The sequence below is a fragment of the Salarias fasciatus genome, chromosome 20 (assembly GCF_902148845.1).
Source record: "Salarias fasciatus chromosome 20, fSalaFa1.1, whole genome shotgun sequence".
In the NCBI taxonomy this organism is placed as follows: domain Eukaryota; kingdom Metazoa; phylum Chordata; class Actinopteri; order Blenniiformes; family Blenniidae; genus Salarias; species Salarias fasciatus.
This window is the reverse complement of record NC_043764.1, coordinates 15200298-15220084: the sequence shown is the minus strand read 5'-3', so window position 1 is coordinate 15220084 and position 19787 is coordinate 15200298. Positions and strand designations below refer to the sequence as shown.

At 42.5% G+C, this 19787-nt stretch overlaps 1 protein-coding gene across 1 annotated transcript in view; it reads left to right on the top strand.

Annotated features, from left to right (window-relative positions):
* Positions 1–19787, top strand: part of LOC115407854 (ERC protein 2-like) — a 105653-nt gene that overhangs the window by 44723 nt on the left and 41143 nt on the right. The window contains exons 8-13 of the mRNA XM_030118381.1: positions 2766–2903; positions 7030–7218; positions 11255–11296; positions 11741–11934; positions 12339–12344; positions 18346–18439. Of these exons, the coding sequence (XP_029974241.1) occupies positions 2766–2903; positions 7030–7218; positions 11255–11296; positions 11741–11934; positions 12339–12344; positions 18346–18439 (663 nt within the window). The remainder of the gene's footprint in view (positions 1–2765; positions 2904–7029; positions 7219–11254; positions 11297–11740; positions 11935–12338; positions 12345–18345; positions 18440–19787) is intronic.

The following is a 19787-nucleotide window of genomic DNA, read 5'->3' as shown; positions in this document are numbered from 1 at the left end:
TATCCATGGCTCACTTGAGTCATTTTCGTGCGGCGATACAAGTTTTGAGTTCTGTTATAAGGCTGAGCGACGGGGCTAAATATTTTTCATCGAGAGGTTGTTATTTTGTGTGACGGGGCCAAAGCAAACCGAAGACTGTTGAAAAATGTAATCATTTATTTAAGGACCAGGGGCGACATGGTCAATTTAACCTAACATGGTTCCTTGTGGTGTCCACAGGGAAGGGGTGCAAGGGTGTGCATGAGTGCATGTGTATATGTTTTTTTGTGCGCGTTCAGGAGAACGAGGCATGTCGAGCTACTGTGTTCCTACAACCAGAGGCCAAAGGGAGAGTTTGGGTTTGTTTGTGCTTCCTCGGAGTTTACTGCACCGGGAAGATAAGCACATTCTAGAGCAGGTGTTCTGGAATCCTTTTTTCACCCCTGCTTAATAGCATGGAAATCTTGTGTACGGCACTTTAAAATTCATGTGTGTGCGTTTCATTCATGTAAAATGAGTGAAAGCTCCCCTTGAGTCCATTTAGTTTGAATGAGAGAAAGATGAAAGGAACGAATGAGGAAACTACACAGAAGCCCCCCCCCCTTTCTTTCTCACAGTGTCCACCTTAAAGTCCCGTCAAACAGACCCACGGCGATCATGAATCGCTGGGAATGTTATCTGGCTTTGGGAGTGTGAAGCTTTCCCATCATTCCCTGAAGGCTGTTATGTCCCTATCGGTTGTGGTCCGACCCAGCAGAGCCTTTAGCTTGGTGCTGTAATGACTGTCATTAACCTATCAAGATCTGCCGAAGGGTCCTGGCTGCTTTTTCCCACCCCCCTCCCACCACTCCCCCCCACCGTATTGCCGAAACCAAGATGGATCCTTTAAATCTTTGCTCTTGCCCTCCAGGGAGCAGAAAACACCAAAGACTGCAGTGTAATTGGATTCATTTGTAAAATAGCTGTGGAGATTTGGACATTATCTATCTATGTACCCATGACTGGAATGCAGCCTTTTCTCCCTGCTGCACAGTTTCATCCTGTCACTGCTGCAATGAAACTGTTGGTCTCTTGATAGCCTGGAGTGTTTAGCTTTTTCCTTTTATTGGAATCTCATGTTCATTAATAATGAATTCCTTTCGGTGCATGTGCCTTTTGTTTAGTACAGTACAAACCCATGATCTGAGAAACGACCACTTGGGTCAAATGTGGTATTAATGCTTTGCAGCAGTGAGTGAATGGCACATTGTCTGCAGGAAAAAAATAAATAAATAAAAAAAAACTACAGGAAATCTAAAGCTCTGCACTTGTGTATTGATCTTGATGAATCTGGAGGAATTGATTCAGCTAATTTTTCCTTTTGATCAAGATGCTAATAATCCAGATTTCAAAGGAACGGAGAGTTGTTTTTGGAAACTAACATAAGCCACAAGCAAGTCACCATGTCACTATATCACCATATCCTATCTCCAGATGTGATGTCCCTTTGAAAGTAATTTGTAGACCTCTGGAGTCTAGTTGCATGGCACTGTGTCCTGCCCTCGCTGCATCTGGTAGTGTTTTGTTTGGTGTAGCTCAGAGCGCTTTGTGTTTGTGCGCTCCTGAGTGTGTCCGTCAATGTGTCTTTGTGTGTGTTCTGTTTTGCAGATGTTCATCAGATAAAGACTGTTGAACACCGCAACCGGCTATTACACCACCACTTTAGCAACATGAGGTTCGCCGCAGAGAGGCAGAGACACTAAGACAGAGTCCTCCAAGTCACTGGGCTGAATTAACTCTTCGTGTCACGCTGGTAAACTGATACCGCGGCCGATAGAGTCAGTCGCTGTTTCGTGAGACTTTCTGGAAGGGCTATCATTGACAGGGTGTTGGTTGACGCCCTCTGTGTGTCAGAATGACATAAGAAGTCATATCGAAACAGCTTCATTGGGAAATTTCTCTCATATACTTACACAATCTAGTGTACCGGCCTTTACTCAAGGCTCCTTCAAAGGGAAGGAAGCCAGGTGGCTGCCCTTTGTTGTGTACACCATTTAATTGAATCATTTACTTTGAGGTGCAATTAATATTTCCCTTCTTTGTGGGCCACAATTGATACACAGTGAATGACTTTGTTGCTGCTCATCTTAGAAATGTGATACCAGAATAAAGGCCGTAACTCAGAAATGATACCAGACGCTCCGTATTCAGTATCTGTTTCCATCATTTAAATGAATATTGTGCCAGAAAGAAATAGTAGTTATCCTGGTTCTGTTGTGGTGAAGAGGAGGCTGAGCTGTATGATTACTGGTTCATCCACACCCCCTCCCCCCCTCCCCCCATGGTCATGAACTTTGGAGTCATTTCCATTAGAATAAGATCATGGATAAAAGCAGCTGAAATGAGTTTTTCTCAGTCTGTCACTTGAAGTGACCTCAACCCTCAAGAAGAGGCTCAAAGTGGAGCTGCTGAAGTGACTCGGGTATCTGATAAGCATTACCAGGACTCCCGGGAGTGATTTTATCTCTCGGCTGGCTTGTGGTAGAAAACATGTGCTGGAAGATGAAATAGGATGAAGAGATGGATGGATGGATGGATGGATGGGTGGATGGGTGGATGGGTGATCTTTGTGTACCAAAGGCCTCCAGTCAAGACCTTTTGTTTTTATTGTACAAATGCTGCTTGACTTTTCAGGCCCTCTCTGAACTTTTCAGTCGGTGTCCACTCGCTCTTGATCACAGTATTTGTTTTCAAAAAACGCATATTTTTAAATGTCACTTCCTTTCTTTCCCTGTTTCTCTCTCCAGATTGAGAACTTGCTGGAACAGCTGAAGGATAAAGACAAACAGCTGGCTGGATTGAGAGAAAGAGTGCAGGGCCTTCAGACTGACTCCAGCAACACCGACACCGCTCTGGCCACGCTGGAGGAAGCTTTATCAGAAAAGGTATCTTCACTATGGTCGGATTAAAGCACAACTTCTACCCTCTTCTTCTCTAAAGGAGCAAATGAATGAGGCCGAATTCATTCTGTCAGTGGCTGAAGATATGTGACGTTTATAAGCAAATAACACAGGCAGAGTTCACTGTTATAGGGTTATAGTAATGCCTGAAACCTTACTTTACTGGAGTATGCATAAGAAAACATGCTACTCTGTGACAGATATTATCAGAGTCCCTAAAGTCATGATGTACAGATTAAAACATCTCATCGACAACAAGGTTTATTAGATGTAATGAAGGGAGAACACAAGTGAAAATAAAGCGTCACTACATGAAGTTGAACCGTCTGGAAATTTTTACAAACCCAGACATACGTCAGGAAACGGGGCAGCAGCTTATGACTTAATTAAGCTGCATGCTTCACCATGACTCACAGCTCTGAATTATTGACTTCAGGATCCTAATTTATAGACCTTGGACCACACCAGATCTGGTCCTGTCTGAGGAGAGTCAGGGAGAGGAGAGAGGGGGGGCCACGGGCAGAATGGAGGGCTAAGATCTCCCTCTGTATCCGAGCCAGATGTAGGGAGGGAATGATGTATAGAATAAGGGGAGGATAGAAGTTTTGAAAGGAAGAGAAATGGGACGATGGAAAAGTTGAATGACAGAGGAGGCACAGCCCTGATGGTGGAGGTGGCCTCAGAATTAATGATTGGAGAGGTCAAGGAATGTGAGGGTGCAGTGAGAAATGTGCATGTTCTCCAAGAGCGTAGAAGAGAACCACTGGAAACAGAAATACAGTAGCACATAGGATTAATGCAAATTCATTGTATGTATGTTCTCACCAAGAGTAAACAGTGGGATAGGAAGTCCAAAAACAAACCACCAGATTCCGTCATGAGATAACAGTCAGCTGGTTTCATCTGTTCATCCTCCTCTTATTTTTTTTTTTTACATGCTGTTTGACTTCGTCATGTTCTGCACTTAGTTCCTCTTCCAGTCAGACTGCTTTTCGTCCATGCAGCAGCAGATCCTCTTTCAGTCGCATCATCTGACTCTGATGGTCAGACTTTGAATTCAGTTGAGCTAAATTCTTAAAATGTACTTCTGAAGTCCAGCCCAGTGTCACGTAAACACAGTGAATGATTCAAATTACTACCAGCTATGACTGGTGGAACATGTTTAAACTTAATCCACACCAACGCCTCTTTAGACACATATTTGTCGGCCTTGATTTTTATGACCAAGCCAGTTGGGGGACAGCGATCACCCCGACTCTCACTTTTTTTTTTCTCCAACAAAGACACCACACATGCGATTCACACACTGTGAAATCTCAAAGGGAAGCTTCCAGATCCTCCTCAGGGTGAATTAGTGCATCCAAACCAGTTCCTTCAAGATCATTAATAAAAACAATAGGACATGAACAGCTGTATAAAATACAGATAGATCATATGCTGTAAATTCAATAAAGTTTTGAATGAGATTTTATTACCCGTTCAGTCTCTGTCACCTTATCAGACTCCGTGCTGTGGATGAGTACAGCTCTCTTCCGCACGATGTTTACGTCATTGGATGGACACATGTCTGTTAGTGTGGAAATAAGATAACAAGCAAATTTCATAGTCTAACAAGCTGCGAGACAAATAGGCTGTGTCTCCATCAAGCACATTTTCACATATGTGAGGGAAAATGTGTTATTAACAAAAATCGTCCTGTTGAAAGGATTCAATGTGATTCAAGGTGAAGCAGACAGACTCAGTCCACATGGGTGGATGAGTAGATGTGCTGGATATTGGTTGTAAACATTCAGCGTTTGTTGTTTTCTGGCAACATCAGAGAGCAGCTGGTCTCTATAAAGTTTCACCTCAACAGTTCAGAGCTAGCATGCCGCCACCAGCGCTAAAAGATGAATGACCGTGTTGGCCGGTGTGGTGTTTTGTTTCCAGAAAAATGCAGCATGTCTCATCGCAAAAGTCTTCACCCTATTGATTTCACACTATTCCGAAGAAAAGAGGTTAGTTTGAAGCTCAAACTGATGAAAAATATTTGACTTGCATTTTGAGTTACTGCTTCCCAGCATTTTCTAGATGGTGATGAAAATGTATTGAGTATTCAAATGCGAAATCCCGGACTGGCACCATACGTACACACTGTTGGCTTCAAGTGTCTGGCTTGAAGTCAGTGACTCCATCTTTCTTCACTCTAATGCATGTTCAAAGTTGCTGCTAACACTCACTTGTCGGTCCTACAGTTTGAAAAATGATTGGTTTGGCACTTCAGGCGAAAATGGTTGCCATTTACTAGTTTTTTTGTACTTTATGCTAATAGATAAATCCTGATTTCCACTTTGTTGGCAGTGACTGCCAGTTAAATGTTCCCAATAGGACATGTGTCCAGCTTTGCTGTTTATTCCCCAGATGATGTTTTCTTTTATTCCAATGTGAAAATACTTGATGCTCGATGGGCATACTGTTTACATTATCTTCTTTAGTCCAGCGGCACTTCAGGTGAACCAAACCAACTCTGTCTTTGAACATTTTTAACTCTGACTTTTGGAAAACGATCATATGACAACATTAGAGCTGAGCTTTCTGGAAATTAAATGGGCCTGGCTGGACTCTGACTGTGTGATTGTGAACAATGACGAGTCGAGAACAGAATTTCTTGAGTCATTCTTCTGTGTATTACACATTCTCACTTAACTAAACTACTACAAATTAAGATGCTTTAGTCCCAGAGTAGTTTATTCTGCACAGAAATCTACCCAATAATAGACTCGATGCTGGTCAGTATGTGTGTTATTGTGTTTACAGCTTATGGACCGACACAGTTCGTAGATGTTTTCACTTAAAATGATCTTTTATCGCCTAAATTTGTTTTTGTTGCCGATAGACTTTGAAATGAATAGTATAATGACACAATAAACTGTAAATCCCTTTTCTGTGTCAGCCCATCTGTTTACCCAGAAACCACTTCTGATGCAGCCTACATATAATTCAGCTGTGATGAGGAGAACGTTGGCAAGCTTTTCAGACTCTGTGGTCAGCGCAGGGTGTGTGTAATGTGTTTACAAGAGCGAGTGTGTGTGTTGCTAATCACAAACTCTGTCACAAACCTGCTCTTGGAGCCAGTCGCTAGCCGCAGTGCTGTGGTTCTAATTAACAGGCCGGGGCATTGCGCCCACGTCCAACCCTGCTTTTTCGTCGTGCGACTGTTTCGGTGTGTGACTTTACGCGCCAGTGTCTGTTGTGTTTATGCGAGCTCTACACCTAAGGCTCAAACGCAGGTTTTATTGTCATATCCCGGTTTTCTTTCCCCTGCAAACATCCTGCAGATATTTCACAATGTTGGGAAAACACCCAGGACCTGCTGGCCAAGTGGTCTCTCTCTCTCTCTCTCTCTCTCTCTCTCTCTCTCTCTCGCTCTCCGTTCGGTCCGTCCTGCCCGCTCTCCTGAAGCCCGCTATGCGCCGCTGTACTGTGCCAGCTCTAGTTAGCGAGTGTATTTGTCCAATTACCCCGGGGTTTAAAGCTGCCAATCATGCGGCGATGCCACATCGTAAAGCCTCGTTGCTGAGCTGTACTCGGTGCCTAAATAAACACCTGAATAAACACCTTGGTAATCACTTCAGTCCATACACACACACACACACCTTGCGTACTCAGCCACCCATGGCGATCACTTTGTCTCAGTCCAATTCTCAAAAGCTGTGGTTCTGCTGTCCAGTGTAATTATAAAAATTAGAAAATCATGATCTGAGCCTTCCAGAGAAGTTTATCGGTAACAATGTGAGGAAGCCATCGGCAGCACCGTCCATTCCGATCTCAATAAATCTGTCTCTGTCCCTTCTCCTCTCTCTTTGTGTTCCTCTTGGCTCTGATCGCCCTCATGTGTTTTCTATTATTCATGGTCGTATTATTTATGATGGGCTTTTGTGTGTTTGTCTGTCGTCACACATTCTACAGTTTGCTGCTGACCCTTTTCAGAAAGATACTGATTTAGAGCTTCCAATCATGGAAGGGTTTTTTCATTGAAAGCTAAACAACCTTTTTCTCACATTTTTACATGAAGGAGGTTCATCCAGATGATAGCTGAATCCTTCTGCCTCTCTCTGTTTCTCTTTCTCAGGAGCGAGTGATTGAAAACCTCCGCGAGCAGAAGGAGCGGGAGGACAGGGTCCGGCTGGAAGACCTGGAACACATGAGGAAGGAGAACCAGGAACTGAAGGACAAACTCGCAGCTCTGCAGCCTCAAAAACTGATCCAGAGCCAGACTGGTAACCCCAGCCCTACCCAAAACCAGAGGCCTGATGGAGAGGTGAGTGAGGGCTGGAATCACTGGAAGTGATCGTATGAAGTGATGATCAGGGGTTTTCAAAGTGCGGGAGAGTGAGTCCGGGGAACGCCAGACCTACATTTTGATGACTTTTGCAGTAAAATACATTGTTGGGATACACAGGCAATACAAAGCATAATTCTTGATGCCAGTTTCAAGTTCAAATAGCGGATAACTCTTTTTTTTTTCTTTTAAGTAATCTGCAGCCGAGCCGCCATAACTATTACATTTATGGTTTTGTGCTGGAGGGGGGACGCCCATCCCACACTCTGAAAACAACCAGTTTAGATCAAAAGTGTGTGTGTGGTATGTAGAGATGGTAAACTACGTCACTTTGTTTAGACTGTATCATTTTATCCATTCCTGAAACATTAAATGACCTGAAATATTTAAAACAAAATATAATTTACAGTTGAAAGCCGGCGCATGTGGATACAAGCACACTGAAGAATGCTGATGTGCAGACACACAGTCCTGAGTGCAATCTCTGCATCTGCTCTGTAACAGTTGTAATATGCTACTTGTACCCTGTATTTACATTGCAAACATCTAGTGTAATAGTATTTCCCTTCTCTTTACCTCCCTGCGAGCAGCCACATTATTGTTAGCAACCCTCTAGCTGAGGGCCCGCTTGCACTTTGTCCCACAGGATAAAGGGATGAATTAAGAGCGAGTGATTTATGAACGTAAAAAGATCCCTCTATCCCCGCTCGGGTGCCAAGTCAGAGGCCTTGCTCTCTTTTTCTCTCTCTCCCCCTTTTCTTCTCCTGGGCTTACAAGCCAGGACAGACTCTTGCCCCGCCAGAATTTATGAGAATGTTTTCCTTTATACTCTATAAAATCCGTACACACATCTCATTCCTGCGAAATGATAACTTGTTGAGTGTTTGCGCGGCACCACATCAAAGTGACAGCAGCTCAATAATTCTCTGCAGCAAACAGATTCACACTCTGACAGAAGCGTTGCCATAATTGCAGTATTTTGTGTCGTCGGCAGCAATCAGCCCTGTTATGTAAACTCACCGACTCTTTAAAAAGATAGATGATGTTTGTGTTTGTGTGCATGTGTGTGCATGTCTGTGATTCTTTCTGTGCCATCGCATGAATGCAAGCAATTGTGTGTGTGTGTGTGTGTGTGTGAGAGACTGAGGTGACTGTAGGTCACCTGTAGCTTGGTGTTTGAGATGATGTCTGCACAACAAGTGTATAAAATGTTTTTTTTATTGTTAATTCTGACTTTAAATGAGTTGCAGTGTGATCTTTGCATCATATTGTCACACTACCAATGAATGTTACTAATAAGTTACTCACAAACAAATAATAATGAATAAATGAAAGAATCAAACTCAACAGACATCTCTGTCAGATTCAAACTATTCTTTCATTGTCATTCAAGAAAAAGTAAATGATAATATCCACCATACATCTTTTTTTTTATATTTTAATCATTGCATACTTAAACAACACAGAAGAAAAAATATAATTATAAAGTAGCTGCAAACTATGCGAAGTTAACTCAGTTCCTGCTTGGATTTCAACCATCATTTAATAAAAATGTTAGTAAATACCTCCAAACATGGAGAAATCAGCGTTTGTGCCTGAAGCTGCTGGTCCGCGGCTCTTTCAACTTATTTACCTCAGAAGCAGATGTGGGGTTTGCAGCAGTTCGTGTACGCGCTCACTGTATCCGCACATGTTTGTATGATTGAGTCAGTCAGGCTGTTGACAGAGCGTTTTATCTTGACCTCAGAGTTCTGTTGACTTCACTACATCCTCATCCTCTTCCCATAAAGCCGTATTTGTTGATTCCAGGGTTAATAAAGGACTTCTGGATCTAAACACTCGCTCTTCAAAGAAAAAAAAAAAAAACTCAGAGAAGACTGTGACCTTTTTCGGGAGGGTTGTCTTTGATCACCGAGGAGGTGCCACACCTTAAAACACTTCTGAGTCTCATTCAACAGGATAATTTGTCCATTTCACCCCAGACAGATGCCATTTAGCCCGACCTACTTTTGAATCTTTTTTTTTTCCGGGTTACTTTGTTTCTTCCTGGTAAAACAGAGGTGAAACTAATATTTAAAAAAAAGAAAAACACCTAACGACTTAATGAGAACTTGTGAAACGATCAAAGACTTTTTTTTTTTTTTTTTTTGTAAATGCAGCCTTAGTGTTGCTGGTAGCCTCTGACCAGGAGGTGAATAATTCAGCACACAGTCTGGTCTGGTGGCTGCGCATATTTAACTTCTCTTGTAATATTTACACTCGAGACATTTCGAGGAATGATAATAATAATCTGACTGTGTATATAATCCTATCTTTGCTGGCCTTTCCCGTCCTGTCATAATATCGCAGATTCCTGCCGGACCCGCTGTCCTCTCAGCACCAGCTGTGCGTCCCGTTCGAGAACAAAACAGTCTGCTGCAGTTCCAATGCACTTTGTGCTATTTTGATGTTTACTGTTGATTATATGGAGCTAGGTGTGGAGGAAATTGGGTGAAAATGAGGTAAACAATGACAATCTTTACCCTGCAGTCAGTCAGATGTTCTTCTTTTGAGATTCTTAACAGTGGAGGGGAACTGTGACAAGTTTTCTGCCACAAATAGCAGAAATATTCTCGCTTCATCCATCTTTAATACCACTTTATCTAAATCTAATCCAGAGACACATGCTAATATTGAATTTGCATGTTTTTGATTTGTGGATGGAAAATGGATTACCTGCAGAAAACCTTAGAACATGCAAACCCAACCCAGCCTCAGACTTCTTAGTTTGGTGAAACTTGTATGCAAGCTTTCTCACACATGCCTGTGAAATGTTATTGCATCAAAAACGAGGGAACAGAACCATCAAACCTGCTTTTGTGGATTCATTAACATTTTAAGTTTCAGTATTCACAGATTTTCCATCAAATCTGCAAGAGAAAAAACATCAAATACAGTTTTTTTAGTAGTGCTCCAAATGCTGTTCTTAAGGTTGTATCTCCGAGCTGCATGGGGAATCTTATGCATTTTGTTTATCTGCTGAGATGAATGGAAAGCTGCATTTGTTAGGACAGTCTAGTGGTAACAGTTAACAGAAACTCGATGGGTTTTATTCCCTAATGACAGTCTCCAGGAGAGCTGCATTCACAGTTCCAGACTTATGCAGATCTGACAATAAATCGTTCAGCGTGCCTGCGTGTAATTGCTTTATTCATCCTTGTGGGGGAACAAATCTGTTTCTGAAAGTTACATTATGTTGACCTTCTTTACTTTTGATCCAAACAACATGCCAGCATAACAGAGATCGTTAAATTTCACTGTAGGCTTAGTTTCAGCTTTGGGTTAAGGTGAGTCTGTAATAAATGGGCGTAAGTGAACGTGGTGTCTCTGAAGTGACTGAAACATGGCCATGTGCACACAAGTGTTTGTGCGCGCTCGCTTGATGATGTTTAAACGAATGGCCTCGGCTGTCTCGACAAGTTAAACAAGCTTCACAAACACAGTAGACAGAGAGAGGTAGAGACTAAGAGAAGAAGTAGACAGAGAGATAATTCTAGGTTACAAACTTCCTCTGGGATATTTTTCTCGCAGAAGAATGGATTCATCATGTAACTGCGTTTTTCAACGTTTAACTTACAAAAAAAAAAAAAAAAAAAAATTGAGATGTTTGGTGGTCTCATAAAGTGGAAGCCAAACAGACAGAGTCAGTAATTTTAAAATGATAATGACTGAACTCCAAATTCTACATGAATGACGCCCCAGGGAGGCAACTGATAGAAGGAAACCACAGAATAGCATCCAGGAAAGGAGCTGAGAACAGATGAGGGTACGCTCCGGTCCTGGCAGAGCTCCGTTAATTGCAACCTCAGTGTTAGTTGAAGTTTTATTTTCCTTTCAGGAGTCGTCCATGCGGAGTGATACCACAGCTTGGCCACGTGTCAGTGCCCGACGCGTGAGGGTCGGACAGGATGTTCAAACCGCACTCGGTTCTTTTACTGTGTTCTCATGTTGCTCTGTGTCTTTGTGTTGTTTCTAGGTGCAACCCAAAGCAGAAGGGCCCCCATCAGTCAGCCCCACGGTGCGTTCTCCCTTCATTGAAACAGCCTAAGTGTGGAGATTTTAAATGTAAAGCAGTGAAATGAGTCACAAAACCCAGAAACATGCTTTCTGATGCTTAAAAGAAGGTCAGTGTTTTACATGCAGTAGTAATCTATTAGTAAAACGAGTCAATAAAAATTCTCTTGTGATTTCTTTTAGCCTTTATGGGTCTTAAATAAAATGGTTTTGGACATTCGGCCAAGGTTGCTGGAGGCATGGAGCTCGGCAGCATGGAGTAATCAGGCAGAATTCATATCACATAGAAATTTTAGGGAGACAGTTAATAAAATGGTATTTGCAAAATATTCAAAAGTGCTAAAAAAATTACAAGCTGGCTGTTTACTGCCAGTGGCATTGATTTCATATTACCATGGACTACCCTGATATTTAGAAACCTCACCTGCTATTCCATGCCTTTCCAAAGACCCAAAACAAGCAGGAAGCAGTCAGGATATGTCCGGACATCACGGACCGTCTGAGGCTCCTGGAGCAGGAAGTGGCCCGTTACCGAGAGGAATCCAGGAAGTCCCAGGCTGAGGTGGAGAGGCTGATGGGAGCGCTGAAGGACGCTGAAATGGACAAATCATGCAAGGACAAGAAAATCACAGATCTTGAGAGGTAAGTGTGTAAAAAAAGAAGAAAAAAAAACCCAGATGACATTCTTTATGAAAGTGGTTCCCAACCTGCCTCTGAGAAAAGCTAGCCCCTGCGGGGGGCTCGGACCCCAGGTTGGGAAGCACTGCTTTACAAGTTGACATCTGTGTGTCCTCACAGCGTCCCTCCAAGTGACCGGATCTCTGAAAAATACCGGTTCATTCCCAAGTGCTCTATTTATAAAGAAGTAATCCGTGAGATATAAACTGTCTAGATTGTGTCTTCCTTGCACTTGAAACTACTTTCATGTTGTCATACTTTTCGCCTGATGTAAGCACAGTCTGGAAAAGCTGACTGTGACTGAAATACGTGTAACTTTAATCATTTTGGGGTTGTTTTTTCTTTTTTTTGTCTGTCATCGTCCACAGACCTGGGTAAGTAGATACTCATCCTGCTTGTTATTCCCACCATCATTATCCCACCAGTATTGTGCAACATAAAGTCATCACTACTGGGATGTTTTTTTACCTTTGAGGTAAGTTCGGGAGGTTTGGCTCAAATCTGATTCTCAGGAAGCTCAGATTTGACTATCCCGCAGGGACAGTAAATGTCCGATCTATTTACTGCAAACAACCTCGCTCCTCATTCCCACCGCACCAATAACAGAATCAGAGACTTTATATGATTCCTGTTTTACATCACCAGAGAAATATATCTTCTCTCTTGCGTTGACTTCTGGGAAGGCTTTTTTTCTTCCACATTTCATTGCTCTGTCATGTGTTTTTTTCATATTATTTTATGTATATGTGTTTTTACCAAAGTGTCTGGAAGCCCAACATATCGGATGTTTTGCTTGTGTCTTTGTATTACAGTAAATGGGTTCAGTCGGCATGTTTGTGTGTGTATAAGAGTGTGTTTTTGAGTTTGCCAGGCAGCCAGCCAGCGGTATGCCAGTGGGAGGTGGTGTATCCAGCCTAGACACTGGCTGTTTATACTAGTCTGTTTATTACTGGCACAGTGCTACTCAATTATCATCTGATTTATGGATTGGCATGGCGCGCACATGTACCCAAATGAGTGGTTGCTTGGTGCCAAGGCAGAGATACTGTACGCGAGCGTTTGTGGTGGACGTGTGAAGAAATGGACAAAAAGAGATGCTTCTGTGTTTGTTTCTTTACAAATTATGTATCTGAACTGGAAGGCGTTCCGGTTATTTGTGGCCTCTTCAGGTGTGCTAACGCCAGCTGTGGTTCTGAACAGTTCAGAATCAATCTGGATGGGGCTGCGTGTGCTGGATCCAACACGGTTTCCTGCCTCATTCATTACCCGTTTTACAGACTCCCCGCTCTGGCATGGAAACCCGCTGCTGACTCAAACTCTGTGGGAACGCATGAGCGCGGAGTATAATAGGAATACAGTAGCTCCTGCAGAGTTTGTTCGCACAGTGCACTCTCTGTTTCCATGTGTGTTTGCATGCGTCACGCCTCGACCTCTGCGTCCACATGTGTCTGCAACTCACATGTATCGCGGGCTGTACGCGCACACGTGTGTGCTAATCGGCGTGTTTGGTTTCTGTGTATGAGTACACGCAGCAATTTCTGGGAGAAGAGCCGCTTGAACCATTGGAGGACTTTCATTTTCTCCTCAGCTCGTCCGTCTTCTTGAGTCCGCCGTCTCATTAGTGTCAAGCCGTCGGCGCTATCAGGCTGACCCCGCTCCTCTGGTCAGCACTCAGAGGTCAAAGCCTCACGCAGGTTATGAGAGATAGATTCTTTATAGTGGACCAATAGTTAGTTATCAGCAATGGGGAAGAAGAAGAAGTTGATCTGTGTGTGTGTATGTGTGTGTGCTGATTGGACCTCAGCGTCCGACCGTATGAGATGGTGCGTCTGTGCCGAGGATGAACGTCTTTTTAATCAGACTGTTTCTGTTGGAGCTGGCTCAGATGGCCCTATTAACCACTATCTGAGAGGAGAAGGAGAAGAACAGATGAGGAAACGGACACTTTCTCATCCAGCTGGCAACGCAGCAGAGAGAGAGATGGATGGAGCTTGCGGGTCATTGTAATAAATACCTTCCAGCACAGGGAAGACTCACTCACAGTTATTTCATGGCTTAGATATTCTACACATCTACCGCGAGTTATCAGTGAAAACATTAGGTAGTTTGTACTTTATTTACCTTTTATTAGTGTGTAGTTTAAGTGTGTGTCACTTCTTAACATTTGTTGGGTGTGCTAAGTGAAGCGTTCAGATGCAGGACTGATGATGGATTAACCTTGAAAACAAACGATGAAATTAGGTTTATTTAGCACGACTCCAGCGAATTGTCTGTCACATCAGGCCTTGATTACCCTTCAACTTCTGAAATAATAAACACACATGCAAATTAGTAAATCTTACATGTAAATTCTGACTGTTTGAGCATCTAATGTGAACTTTCTTTTTTAACATACTCAACAAACATAGAGGCTTTTTTTCTTACCGATCATCTCTCAGGGTTGTATATCAATAAATTTTGGAAATATATCAGCAGATTTCTTTTTAATGTTTTCGGGTTGCTGTACTTTTAAAGTTTCCCCACCCTGATCTGACAGGGGGGGGGGGGGGGCTCAACCTTAAAAGATAAATCAGCCTCCCAGCCTCACCGTACCACAGCCACTGGCGAGGTAAGCACTCTGGTATGTGAGGGAGGGTTTCAGGAAAAGGGAGGTGTGTGTGCGTGCGTGTGTGTGTACGTGCATTTGTATTTATGTGTGTCTGAGGTGAGACAGAGGACTGTACTTGTTAATAGTAGTTTAGTATTTTCTGGTGGACGTATACTTGTACGTCGGAAAAATACCCATTTGCAAACACATAAACACAGGTCTAATTTCTGGCTTTATTCCTGCGACTGTAATGAAGGTTCACATGCTGAAAGCTCGCAAAATATACTGCAAGCATGGGAAACCATGCATAAACCCCCAAAGTTCCTGGATGTGATGTATTCACCTGATTGAATTTGTAAACAAGTCGCTTTTTATTGCATTCGTCCACAATTTATACGCAGCAGCATCTGAAAGCTATTAACATACATATATAAACAATTCTGCACCTGCAGCAGAAACAAGGTTAGTGGTTTAAATCCCCAGCTTGTCATGTCCCTCAGTAAGACACTGGACCCCAAGTTGTTCTTATTGTAGGTTGAACATCTTCCAACAAAGCAGGCGTCATTAGTGGGAAAGTGTGTGAATATAGTTAATATGGCGACTGATTAACTAGTTTATAATAAAAAGAAAAAACTAATTTTAGTTCAGGGACTGCATACAGCTCAATTTCATCTTGAGGTGGCAGTAAATATTGCCAAAATGACCTTGAAATTAACAGTTTTAAGTTTTTCAGAGTATATGTGATGAAATTGTATTCCGAATTGTGATTCCATGAAGGTGGAAGAAGCACTTCTTTTATTAATAAACAGACTCTTGACTGTTGCTACATTCTTCGTCTTTTGTCTTTCTCCTCCATTTGCTACGGAGAGAAAATGTATTTGCCTCAGATCATATCTTCCCGTTATTCAATATATCGTGCAACCCCGACTTAAAACAGCCCCAGTATTTCCTTGGCTGCTTAAAATCAGAGGATTTTGTTCCACTCTACTGTTTATTAAAAGACACAAAGAAGACACAAAATAAGAATTAAGGGTTATGAAGGGGAAGATACAAATCTGTTTTTTTCTCTCCCAAAAATGTTATTACATCTTTAAGCTTAATTTAAATGGGAAAAGTCAACAAAGAAAGCAAACCCTTCTCATCCTACACCCTACTTAATATTCACGGTTTCCCACAGTCGGAGCTGGGATGGACTCAGGAAGCTGTGATCTCTCAGCATCCTGCTGCTGCCACCCGGCTGCTCCATGGCACACACTCACATCCTCAAATGAGGGTGGAGGATCAATATTTTCGGATTTTTCCAAATTAATATGAATAATAGAGGGTGTGGTTGGTAACAGACGATATTCTTTCTCTGGTTACAGGAGAGAAACTCTAAAGTCATAGTGGAAAATCTTCTTTAATAGTCAAAAAAGAAGTGTGCATAGAGATATAGGAGAAAATAAAGCAGATGTCTGACAGCTCGAGTAAAAGCGGCATTGCTTATATTGGCAGGCGGATGTGTGCGGCGCTCCAGGTGGAAGAAGCAAGAGGAAATGTGAAAAATTACTTATTACGCTCAGCTTAGGAAATGGCTGGACTCCCGCACATGGCTCCTTCTCTCTCACTTCATCCTTCTCACAAGTGTCACTCCAGTAAAATACTATTTCCCCCGCAAGAATTTACTCATTTCGGTAATCAACAAATCACAGTTCCCCCTCATATTTTCCACTCACATGCGGCCCAGCCCGTCTGCTCCTCATTCACACTCTTCATGCCCTCAGCTGCCTCCGCAGTGGTCAAAACACTTACTTCATTTTGCAGTGATGGGTTGATGAGGGTGTATCGGCTATCAAACGGGACCAGCGTGTCCGCCGGTTTATACACCTGTGCCAGTAGTGGCTGTGTGTGATAGCTGATATGCCCTCATGGCGGGTTCGTCCTCCACGGACACGCATCAGAGCTTAGGAAAACACACGCAGGCCTCAACGATCAGAGTACGAAACACATTTCTTCCCCCCCCCCCCCCCCCCCCCTTTCCTTTTTGATGTGAAAATATGTGTGTACATGGATTTATTGTGTATGCGATGTACTATTTTGCAATGGAATTCAGTTATAGTCGTCACTCATGCTTCACTTTTAAACAGAACTTAGAAATATTAGAGTTTTAAAAAAAAAAAACATCAGTGAAAACGGTAGAAAAACATGTACAAGATCCAAGCCAGATTCGTAAAATGGAAGGCTAATAAACTTGAGTGTGTGGTTTTCATAGGGAGGAGTATTAACAGGATATTGATCAAACTCCAGTTCGGCTCTGTCTTTTCTCATAATAAGGATTTTTGAAAGTTACTACCGTGCGCAGCGCAGACGAAGCCTATTCAATTTATTCATCTTCTCATTAGATGTATTTCACATTAATTGCGCACTAACATTAGTCATAAAGTCTGACACACACACACACACCATTCTAAGGGCTGTGACAGCAAATATTTGCCCACATGTGGGGGCAGCTTGTAGGTTTTGCCCAAAGTAAACACGCCGGTGTGGATATGGAATAATAATGTGGCGTATTTTAGCAGCTGCTTGGTCACAGCTTGTTTACAGTGTTAGAGGGTTCTCTTAAGCACTAATTTGTCACTGTCAGCTTTCTTCGAAAAGTCTGATGGCCAAACTGGGACCTCAAAGACGCGTATTTTGATTCTATTTTAAGCGCGCTTGAAATAAAATATAGATTGTGTATAAATGTTTGGCTTATGGCGCATGGGTTTGTGGACGCATGACCGTCCACTAGTAACTGTACTGAGTGCTGGCGTGTGTGTTTGTGTTAGCAATAGATGTGGCTGAGTGTGTTCGGTAAATGACAAGGAGCGAGTCTTAGTGTGGAAGTAAATACACAGCCGTCCTGACTGGTTAACACACAGTTCAACTCTGTAATCAGCACCTTAGCAATGCACAATGCTGACAGTTGATTTATTATCCGTCCAGACTGTGTGTGTGTATGTGTGTGTGCACATGTGTGTTGGTATATTTCTGTCGTTTTAGCTGTGGAGTTGCGAATTGATATATTCTTTTTTTTTTTTTTTTTTTTTTTTTTTTCAGAATGTGTTTGTGTGCATGCATGCACTTGCATCTCCGGTTTGGAAATGTTTGTGTATTTTGTTGTTGAAAGATTTACACAGCGGCGTCTCACCTCCATCGGTCGTGTCTTGTCTTGTCCTATTCTGCCATTTTACAAAGAAGAGAAACAGACGCACACTTTGTGCTTTCTTTCTATACTGTACGCATTGCACACTCGCCACATGGGCGATTCTACAGATTCGAGCGAAATATAGGTGCGAATTTTATCAAGCGCCATCGAGCCAGCAAGAAAATTGTAAAGATTCCAAAGAAAACAGTTTTTTTTTTTTTTCAAACAAGTTTCTTAAGAGAAGATGACACAACACAACACTGAGAACCGAGCTGAGATATCGGTGTTACTTGACTTGAAAAGTCGCTCCCTCAAAGCTATCATTAAAATAGGTTTAACACCTCTGAGTGAGCGTAGAAAATCAACACATGGATTTTTTTTTTTCTTTTTCCAGCAGAAATAACTTGCTTGGTTTGCATTATCCATGCATTGCTTTTCATTCACAAATGTATGTGGAGTGTTCACCCATTCATCAACCCTCAACTTCTTTCATTCTCAGGGTCACCTATTTCCTGTTCCAGCCCATTGTCTTGTTGCATGAACAAAGCCTGTCGCCATGTTTGTAACTTTTGCATTTCTTTAATTCAGTTCGTCTGTGACGTCCGTATTTCTTCTTCTGAAGGCAAATCAAGTCTCCCAACATCCAGAAGCAGATGGTACCGGGTGATATGAGGAAAGATGCTCTGGCTGATGGCCATCCCCATTCTTTATCGCAGGTAGGGATACGCAAGGTGTGGATGTCTCTTTGTGAATGGTGCATGTTCAGGCTGCTTGTCATCTTTTCAGCTAAAAGATGTGAGATCAGCTAATAGCTCATTTCACCCAGAATCTGTTCTTTGTTTCCTTCTCTCCTCTCTTGCAAGGCGCTCCACATAAATACACTTCCCCTGCTTCTATCTTCCGTTTTTCACACTCCTTACTGCAGTCTGTCAGAGCGCTCGTCCTCCCACAGTGGAGCTCAGAGTCACTCCTTAGCTCAGGCCAACCTCAATCATCCACCCCAGTGAAGATCTGCAGGATAAAGTGGGAACAGTCCAGAAGTGAATCTGGTCAGGCGTTTGGGAATTTGTGTAATTATTCCTCGACGTAGGTGTCACGGTGGTGTAGTGGTTACCACTGTTGTCTCAGAGCTGGAATGTTCCTGATTCAAATCTGGCTTGGACCTGTTTCCATCGTCCAGAAAAAAACATGCATTTGAGGTCATTGGTGTGTGTAGCTGTGAATATGAGAGTGACTGTGTGTTTATGTGTGTCCTGTTATGTGCTGCTCACCAGTAATCCTTTACTCACTTCTGACTACATAAAGTGTCCGTGGATCCCAGGTTTGATACAGGGGATGAACGATTGCTAGCTTTACTTCAGTACACTCTTCTGGAGCATGCTAGACTGCAGAGCTGTGAAGTCTTTATGCCAGGTTAATCCCACAGGGCCTCTGAAGGAGAGCGCACGTCTCCGTACCTCTCTACCAGAGAGGGTGAGTCTCTCTCACAGTCTGTTTGTGGGAGAACTATTTTTCTATTTTTGTGTATACGGGCTACAGCATCCGACATCCTATTTCTGCTTCCAGACAGTGTGTGAGAAAGACACATCTGCCGAGTTTCCTCCGGCAGGGCCATCAGGTGGTCATCATGTTTAGAAACTGGCTGCTTTGAAATGGTTTAAACAATAATCCTCGCTTCTATTTCTTTCATTTTATTTGGAATTGTATAATCAGATACGAGTCCATATGAATGAATGAAAAACTCACCTTTCACCCTCCTCAGCCTTTACCTAAAGGATCAAAGAAGCAGACGCACAGACAGTCAGAGAAATATTATTTCCTTCACTCCTGTTAAGCATAAGGTCACAGATTTTTGTTTAGTTTAATCAGAAATCCTCGCAACTTTACAGTTTAATTTACAGTGAGCACATTTTATGCACTCTGTATTTTAAGAAATGGTCTAACATCAAAGATTATTATGACCTCCAATGAGTTATTGCAAAAACCACTTTAACAGTGATTCAGCGATTTCACATGCACGTTTCAGTAAATTCTACCAAGTGTCCAGCTGAGTGGAAACAAGCT